This window comes from Nothoprocta perdicaria, unplaced genomic scaffold (genome assembly GCF_003342845.1).
Source record: "Nothoprocta perdicaria isolate Ctin4 unplaced genomic scaffold, notPer1 scaffold_150, whole genome shotgun sequence".
NCBI classification, from domain to species: Eukaryota; Metazoa; Chordata; class Aves; order Tinamiformes; family Tinamidae; genus Nothoprocta; species Nothoprocta perdicaria.
Window position 1 is genome coordinate 488,115 of NW_020454650.1, and position 10,081 is coordinate 498,195.

At 36.4% G+C, this 10,081-nt stretch overlaps 1 protein-coding gene across 1 annotated transcript in view; it reads left to right on the forward strand.

Moving 5' to 3' along the window:
* ULK4 (unc-51 like kinase 4) overlaps positions 1-10,081 on the forward strand; it is a 177,391-nt gene that overhangs the window by 64,176 nt on the left and 103,134 nt on the right. Inside the window, exons 28-30 of the mRNA XM_026034836.1 lie at positions 914-965; positions 1,063-1,207; positions 5,475-5,567. Coding sequence (XP_025890621.1) covers positions 914-965; positions 1,063-1,207; positions 5,475-5,567 — 290 coding nt within the window. The remainder of the gene's footprint in view (positions 1-913; positions 966-1,062; positions 1,208-5,474; positions 5,568-10,081) is intronic.

The window sequence follows — 10,081 nt, forward strand, 5'->3', positions numbered from 1 at the left end:
TTGAGAAAGTTTTATTTATTTTTCTATTTAAAGCCTGTCCTAGACAAAAGATCAGGTCCAAGTTATGAAAATAAATGTTTTGATATTATAGTCAAAAACAAAAATGTCATTTCAGTTTTTTATGTAATTATGTTTTTTTGTTTCTTTTGTGTACTCACATCTCTAGAGTATCTCCTGTCTGATTTAATTCTGTGTTATCAATGGCTTATGACTTTAGCAATTTATTTTCTTAGTAGAGAGAATACTTCTAAATATGATATTTTTGTAATATTAAATGTATAAAACTGAATTAGATCCTGGTTTGCCATAAGTGGACTTCAGATGGAACTAAACTGATTATTGATGAGGCAGGTGATTAATCTGTAATTCAATATGCTCATGGATAATAGAGGAGACTGGATATTCTGTTTTTATAGTTTCTGCTTTCATTCTATAAAATTTTAATGCAAGTGTGTGGACTACCAGAATGTCAAAAGCTAATGTTGCATCAAGACTCTTCACTAAGCCAAAGCATTTGAGCATTTGAGGTAGCAAATCTTCTGTGGTATAGTTCCTAACCCTATTTGATTATTAGTTTATCAATTAAAACATAAAGATTAATAGATTATCTAGTGTTGCTTTTTTTTATTAATATCTTACTTCTGCAGTGAGTTCTATATTTTAAATTAAAATTCACACTTATTGARTTATTAACCGTTGTTTCTGTTTAAGCACATTAGTATGTGTAACTTTATGACAGTTTACCACAGAAGACTGAACTTGGTGGCTTTATAAGTGTGATTATGGATGAATTTCCATGATTACTCATCCTTTTGATTAAGGACTCAATCAGTGGAATAAATATAGATGATAATATATCACGGTTCTGGTTTTCCCCTAATCTAGACCAGATCTTTCTAATTCTCTCTTTTAGGTTGAAGATTATATCCTCCCACCATTAGTTTCCYTGGTTTGCAGTCAGAATGGTAAGCATATCCACATCAACTGCAGTTTCCATGAATTCCACATTTTGTTTTAATTAGACTTCARTGTGGTCACATTCTTGGCACCTTTATTTTCAAGTGGAATGGAGACTCTTCAGCCTGCGGTTGCTCTCAGAAACCACATCACTGCTTGTAAGCCACGAGGTCATGGGTGAGGRGAAAGAGGAGAGCCTCAACTCAAACAGCAAGCTTCTGTCTCTCATTAGACATTCACTGCTGCCTCAGTAAGTATAATATTGCTGCTCTACTGGCGAGTAATAACATGATACTCAATCCATATGACAGCGTATTTATTTTAAATAACCTTTATTTTTAAATGGCAAAGTGAAAAGAGAAATAGAAATAAACTGCTGTCAGAGAATTTTCTGCATCTCTCAGTTTTAACATCTCTTTTCCTAGGTTTATTCAGTACTTGGTCACGTATAACACAAACACAGCTTCCACAGGATACTGTTTTGCATCTTGGTGATACTGTGTCTCTGGAGGCTCTTGTAATGAAAGGAGCTTCCCCTAGATTTTGGGCTGTCTTTAGGTACCACCTCTTTGCTCAGCTAATAAAGACAGAACATTGTAACAGCAACATTTTTCTCTCTRTTTTGTATATTATACTGTGATGGAAAGTGACCTAAACACATGAAATGGAATACTAACTTTTAAAAACGAGAAGTACAGGGTGGATTAATCCTCTATGAACCACCTAGGGGTACTGCATTGCTCTGCCTGCTGTCTCAAGCAGCAGAAAATCCTATGGCAGAGTTGAGGAAGCTGCAGCCTGTGGGTCAGATGTAGCCTGGAARTTCATTTGTATGGTTTATGGTCTCAGGGGACCTGTCATTTCAAAATTACTTGCAGGTGAGGATTAGTGGGGCTCTGTGTTTTATGCATATACATACTGTGAGCTGATGCCATGTACCAAGAGAAGGAACTTAAGCATAGGCACAGCATGAGTACTGAAAAGATGAGCTCTCGTTTATCTTTGGCATTATTCAAGAATAATGTTACAGTGTGTTTAATGTGTGGCCCTCAAAAGTTAGTAACTGTAATTACCTGATCTAAGGGAAGAAAATATTCCCCACCCCTACATTAATGGCAGATGGGTGGAGGAGTGGATGTTGGCTTATGATCAGAAGCACAGTGCCTTCCCAAAAATGAGACTGTCTCTTGCCAATTGCCTAACATTCTTAAAATCTGAGGACCATGCATCTCTCTATGCAAAATGTATAATCTTAACTTTTTTCAGTGGGAGAGAATGTGGAAGAAAGCTTAGAGACCTGGAGAGTAGCTTATTTCTACTGATTTCTTCATGCCATCTTTTCACTGGAAGACATAGTATATTAATGTGAATTAAAATTGAAACTGGAAATATGACTCAAAAAGAGAATATATGCATTATTAAAACCTGTCAGGTACTTTTGTTCCGATAAGGGCAGAGACTTTGAGAGAAGAGAGGTAAGTTCTGTTCTTGCTTTGAAACTTGATTAAGTGATTAACCCCTTGAAGATGTGTCCATGTTATACAGGGTTCCTGGCTGAACTGTGAGGGGGGTCATGCTAGCCCCAAACTAGAAGGCAAATAGCCAGCGTGCTACTCCAATCTAATTAACTTGAGTGAGTGGCAGGACTTTTTGCTTCTGGAATGTTATGATTCTATTTTGGGACTTCAGCTACTATCTTTGCATGCATTGCATTATAATGTAGAAAAAGAGAAGCTTACAGTGGCTGAAGATCTTGATACCTGTCTTAGTTTAAGTATTTCCTGAGTGAGTTCATTTAGCTCATCAGTAGAGGTGATGGTACTTTTAATTAAAAAACACTTMGAAGCTAGTAAAGAAATACTCAAGTTTATTATAACTGGAATATACTAGAACTTGATATAAACATTATTCTCTAACTTAGGAGSACAGAAAAAGAGTATGTAAATCTGGCAGAAAGAGTTAACTAGTGCCAGGGCATTTAATACATTACTTGAATCTGTAACCTGAGCCCATTTTTGTGTGCTCTGCTATGGGGAATAGCAAATCAATGAAAGAACACACAGATGAAACCAAAGTAGAAGATAGGGTCAGGATTTTCTGAGAAGAGGAGCATTCAGAGAAAAGACCAAAAGAGAAAAGTTAGAAGCTCACTTTGACTCAAAACTTTGAAAACTCACATTTTGAGAAACTTTTTAACTTTGCATGGTCACATCATTAAATATTAGGAATTACCATTTTGGAGAGGTAAATCATATCTTTTGAATGAGCTGATGGCTTGCAGAAGYGTTTAAAAAAAAGCACTGCTTGTGGTAGTTGTGGGTGCTGCAGAAAATGTGGATAGCTTCATAGCTTTACGGTGTTTTTGAGGAATACGTATTACAGGTAGGGCTTGCAGGATCAGGGATTATGAATGTGTTGTGATATTTTCTTCATAGAAGAGGTACATCTAAATCATCAGTGAGAGAAGATTTTCCTTCACGAATTGTTACTTGTAAAGGAAAAATGTTAATCATTGAAGATGTGAAGCCAACACTGATCTCTAATTGGTTAATAATTCAGATTTTCCAATGTTTTAGTGGTTTGCAGCTTGAGGACAGCACATTCAAGTGAATATACAGTAGCAGTGATACTTCACTTTTAGTCTGTGTGTTCGTGTGTGAATATTAGTTTCTGTGAAGGAACTCCTGTTGGCTACATCAGGAATCCCCAGAGCTGGATGCTCTAACCTCCTGGTCTTAGCATTGTCCAGATCAGAAGCTTTGCCAGAAAGCATCAGATCTCCTTTTGTGGAGGTTTCCTAGGTTTTCGTCCTTTGCAAGCCAGAGTGCGGAGGTCATGGGGAAAGAATGAGGTTGAAGAGAGGGGATCTAGCACTAATGAGCACCTGTGCTAGCAATGGGTGCAATGGGATCCTGGCCTGTGTCAGGACTGTTGCCAGCAGGTCAAGGGAGGAGATCCTGCCCCTCTGCTCAKCTCTGGTGGGGCTGCACCTGCAATATTGAGTGTAGTTCTGGGCTTCCCAGTGTAAGATGTGGAGCTTCTAGASAGGGTCCAGGATAGAATGACAAAGATGATTGAGGGACTGGAGCATCTCTTGTATGAGGAAAAAATAAGTGAGCTGGGCCTGTTTAGCCTAGAGAACAGAAGATTGAGATGGGGTCTTATCAACATGTATAAATACCTGAGGGGAGAATGTAAAGGGGATGAGCCCAAACTCTGCTCGGTGGTGGCCACCTCTGGAAAACGATTAATGGGTACAAGTTGAAGAAACTGAAACACAGGCAGTTCCATCAGCATGTGAGGAAGAACTTCTTTCCTGTGGGAGTGACAGAGCCCTGGCACAGGCTGCCCAGGGAGGTTGTGGAGTCTCCTTCTCTGGAGGTCTTCAAAACCCACCTGGATGYCGCCCTGTGCCCCGTGCTCTGGGTGTCCCTGCTGGAGCAGAGGAGTTGGACTAGATGTTCTCTAGAGGTCCCTTCCAACCTCAACCATTCTGGAATTCCGGGATTCTGTGTGTATGTCAGTACCCAGGTGCTGGAAGTGATACATATTCTTGATGGGTCCTCACTAGGAAAGTCAAGATGCAAAGTAGGTTCCTGGTGGTTTCCCTTGGGTTTTCCCCCCACCGTAACAGAAATGAGAAAACAAAAACATGCTGTGGACACACTTCGTGGCACACAATGTGATAGCCTGCCGCATTTTCCTCTCAACCTCAGTGCTTTCCTTTCAAGCAGGGGAATTATATTTCCAATTCTGTTACTTCCATCTGTTCAGAATGCCACTATTTGATGATATTTTGACATGATAATCTTTTTTTCTGTTATTATTCATTTTCCATCATTGTATGCTATTGTCCTCCAGGTATACTTTGATTTAAATAAATAAAATATAAACAGATCTGTGTGTTGCTTGGGAATTATTTGAATGTTGAAAGCAATAACAAGGTCTGTGTTGGTTTTCAGCAGCTTTACCTTATTACCAGAATTTCAGTTAGATGAAAAATACTTTGGAATATATTTCATAGATATGTTTTCTGGTAGTTTTATCTTGAACTCACTCATTCTGAATAAACACTGACTGGAAATAATTTTGCATTTTTCGTGTCCATATTCCCTGGAGGACGGAAGAATGCTGAGTTTAACACATTTTTTAAAATATTAAAATAAAACATAAAAGTCTTTTAGATCTCCCAGTGCATCCTCTGCCTGATAACATTTTGAGGCTTAGTAAATAATACCGATTTTCTTTCTACTTACCTTTTGAACATACATATGCCTTACTGATGTGTCCTTTTATTAACACTACCTTTGAATTTAATGTGATGCTTTTAAAAAGAATAGTAATTCTAAATAAGTTTTTTTTACTGTTTTGTGCAGTTCCAAACAATATTGCATTTCCATTGTGGATAATTCGATGTTTGGAAATGATGTGTTTTTAGTATTACCCACTTCTTAACACATATCTCTTAATTTTTAATTTTTTTTTTCCACTCTTCCTTCCTCCCTTCCCTGTTGCAGGTACGAGCACATTCTGGTGGCTCCTGACCCAGTACCAGTGTATGCTCTGAAACTACTAGTGGCCCTGACGGAGCAGAGCCCGGCTGCTGTGAGGTGATACAACCACGTTCTCTSTTGCTCAGTCTTCCCTTTGTTTCAGTTTAATTATTTTTGTCACTAGGAGTTAACAGTAACATAGATCTAAATGCTTTTCAAACTCGATGATAGTGAGGAGATTTAGCAAATTAAAATAGGGCTCATTTGTTTTGCAGAGTACTTACTGTAGAACATACCCTCAGAGGCTCTTGTGCTATTTTTAGATGACTRTAGTTATTTTGTGATTTTATCTCTAATATTTCTTTGGATTAACTCCATGTTAAGCTCCAACTTCTTCTTTAAGATATTTTCCACTTTAATATAAAACATTGCTAAAACTGTTGTCCCATGAAGCATGTTTTTACTAGAACAAAGGTGATGTGTAAGTGTATGTTAAAGGTTTAAARCCCTCCGTAAAGTTTAGTTCCATCCTTCCACAAATATGGCTAGCCTTTTAATCTTTATTTTAGTGTTTATTATACTGCATGGTATACTCAATATATTTTGAAAATATCTTTTTGACTTTAACATCTCTTTCTTATTGTTTCATACAATACATTCAGGATACCTGTAGTCATTGTTTAGGTTGTGGAAGACAAAAAAGATGACACTGAAGTTAAACCACATTTGCTGGAGCTAATAGGSAAGCGCATCTCATGTGTGTGCACACATACATCTATTCCTAATCATAATACTATAAAGTGTTAGCAAAAATCAGGTTCATCTTGCATTCACTGCAATCTGTTGGTGTTTCTCATAGGGTTATAGCYAAGCAGTCACTGCATACCAGGCTGTCTTGATTTGATTGATCAAAATGAACACACGATGGAAAACATATCAACAAAGAAATTCAATTTGTTTCCCACTCTTTTTATAATAAAAATGAGAACATCCTCTTTTCATCTTCTATAGTGCTACTGTGAGCAGTGCTGTCATATAGTAAGCAGATTAAAAATAAACTAGAAAATTGAGTTGTTTGAGATTTTAAACAGTTTGAATACAGTAAGGGTATCCTTAATTGCATTTTTATTGTATGCAATCTGTTTATGCTTCTTCAGGATTATAGGTATTATGCAAACATAGTATAATTTTCTCTTTTTAGAATAATTCTACTGAGATCCTAATTCTTTAAGAGTGATGATAAAATATTTCAGTAACTAGAGCACTGGATATTATGGGAGCGCTCTTCCTGTGCCTAATGAATTCTTTTTAAGTGAAGAATTGTATGTGTGTGTTTGTGTGCTTAATGTAGCTAGACTGAGGATGCGGAGTCATCCACATAATCTGCTTACAGCTGACAGCAATTTTTTTCTTAACATTGTTGAAGAGCAACTTTGGATATCTATGACTATTAGTAATTTTAAATGCCGGTATATTCTGTACTGTTATTTAAGGATCGACTACAAGTTTGCAGGTATTAACACTTCTCTATTCCTAACATATTTTACTGACCCTCCTCATTTACCTTCACAAAAGAATTTGCTTGGCTGGATTTTGGAAGGAGCAAGGTTTATGCAATTCTGGTGTTGTGTCTTCTTCCTGGTCTCTAGCTTCCCAACCATTTTTGAGACACTGGCTCATTTCAACTAAGTCTTGATAGATGGTTAAAGGGTGAAGAATATCTTTCACAAAGTTTATTGAGCTATTAGTTAAAGGGGGGCACTACATCACACTTGGTTCTTTTTCGGCTTGGCAGCTAATTAATCAGTACACWTTGAGCTCAGAATTGTTCCCATCTCTCTCCTCCCCTCTGTTTGGCAACATGTTAAAAATTGTCGCCTGTTATGAGTTTCAGTAAACAGGTAATACTTGACAGAAAATCCTTCAAGTCCATACTGTATTTGATTATTTCCTTGTGGGGAAAACTCTCAATGATCCTAGTGATAAGGATCACTTCTCATTGGCTTTCTGTGTTTTGTCYAAGTTTATTTCATCCGTAGTGCCTGACTTCCTAGGCTGAATGGTTTTCTTCTGTTACTTGGATAGCTGTAACAAAGGAAAATTGGTAGTAAACAGTGTAAAACGGCAAAATGATTAAATTATTTCTTACCTCATTGCTTTCACATCTTTCAAAAGTAGTGCTCATTTTTAACCTTATTTTGAAGAATGATTGGGAGGAGGATCCAATACCAGTACATTTTAGTTTGTACTGGATGGAAACTTCTCAGACATGTCCAACTAATGCCTTCATCTGCCTGCCAGCCTACCTGTCTATTCTTTAACCTTTCCATTTTTTCCTCTTTGACTCTTCCTTTTCTTCTTTTTCAATCTTCCCATCTCCTCACATGCTTCCCAATAGAGATATCAATGYTTGAGGAATTCTTGTCTTAGCATTTGAAAAGAGACATATGCACTCTAAATCTTTAATCTTTTCTTTGTCTCATCTTTTCATGGCTAACTTTGTAAATTGGCTAATTAGTTGTAATACCAGAGGAAAAACATTCTTTTTTTTTTCTTTTTGAATAGTTCTTTCTGTTTTGTATTGCATCTAATTTGTTTTTTGTGGCAGCAACACAGTTAATTCAAATATTATTACATTTTAAGTGTTTTAGAAGCTTGTGCTAAAATACTGCTAATGCATCATATATTAAAAGCCTCAACTATTTAACTTTTCTTTGAACATTAACATTTTTGAAGAAAAAAAGAAAAGACTTGAAATTTTGCCATTGCTCTGCTATTAGGGCAGCTTTTACCATTCTGATACTTTTCAGTTTAACAGTGGAGAATTAGAGTGATATTCCATTAACATGTGGAGAACTGGGACTCACACAAACATAAATTTCTGCACTTGTAAAATGGTAGATGCAAAAACTTTTAAGAGGTGTCAATACACGCATTAAGTATTTGTACATCTGAACATATGTGTAGAAGTAAAACCTTTTCTATGGGGAAGATGACTATTTYGTTGTTCGATTTCTTCATAATGGATTAGAATATAAATGAGTTCAATGTTGCTCTTAGCTGTTTTTTTACATCATAACTGCTGGCGGATAAAGCCTCAAACAGCATTCATATATTGAGAAAAGAGAGGATTTGGAATGATGATCTTTGGAGAGAATCTGGCCATCATTTGTCTATCCTATACTTGACTTGACCTTGGTAGTCCTATTTTGAGTGCTRCACTACTCTGTCACAGTAATTCTAAAATATATTGCCCTGCCTTCCTTCACCCTTGTTTTAAATCCAATGTCAGTTTAGAATTCTCTTTTTTAGAAACCCTTATTCTTYTTAGTTGTCTAATGTCTAAATTGCAGGTAATAGAGTAGGCTTATCAAAAAGTGAGATCATCACTTAAACMTAATTGCAATTCCCTGACAGTTTATGAAAAAATGTATAAATTTTTATGGGCATTTATAGGCATTCTAAAGAAATACTCATTGCAAAACATATTTCACCATGGAGGCTTGCATTTATTTTCCATGGAACTAATATTTCTTAGGGTATCCCTCTTAAGACCTCATTGCTTTCTGGTGTTATGATAGCATGAATCTTGTTACTCCCAAGTTGTTTGGAAAAAGAAAAGAAATCATTGAGATCATGTGTTTTCTTAGAACTAAATAACATGTATTTCAGTGAAATCTCAAAAGATGGACTGACTGGTTTTTTTGAGCTGTTTTCTAAAGCCTACRAATTGGGGTACTGTAGCAGATCATTTTTAATCAATTTGATTGGGAAGAAACCAAATCTTCTAAGTTAGTCTTTGGCAGAAGGCACAGTAATCCACTCAAGGAAAAATTCACAATAGACTTCACATCAGTACACTACCATTTTTGTGAAGTTTGATGTTTGTTTTATTTTTTTGTGCTCCATGTTCAGAGGCTAGAAAAATAAACATTTTATCAGGAGGGACGCTTTTGTGATTCTGATGGTACTGAAAGATTAGGAATAGCATTGCATATTACTTTGCATTATAAACATAACATTTCATGGATAGTCCAGTCAGAGAACTAGTCTTGTCCCTTCTAGCTTGTCAACAACAATAAGAGCTGGCCCACTAAGAACTTAAATTGCAAACTCTTGCTGTCAGAATGCATGAAAGGCAAGGAAGAAATAGGACTGTTGGAATGGACTAGGTCTATCAGAGCAGTTTTGTGTTTTAATGCTTTAGGCAAAATCAGGTCTGTTTTCAAAACTAGGTAGAAGCATCTACTTAGCAGCTGTCAAGATACCGGACAGCAAATTTGTAGTGGAAATTTTTACATAATTTTGTCAAGCAAAACCCCTTGCAGGACTCATACTCAAGGGAAAGAAATAAAATATATTTTCTGAATAAAAACTCAGACRCTTTCAAAGAGACAGCCTTCTCATTATGTCCTTTAAAAAGTGAAACAAAGATCTTATGCTCAATACGGAAAGAAACAGGTTACCTATATAATGTCAGTGAGGCAGAAGTTTTGTGTTGCTACTGAATATGCAGAATGCAGTTGCAGAGTTTGCAACTTTGTCAGAGAGCTTTAAGCATATTTATTCATGGCTCTAATCCTTATTGTCCCTCAAAGTTTGCTTGTGTTCATGCTGTTGTCTTTTTTTTT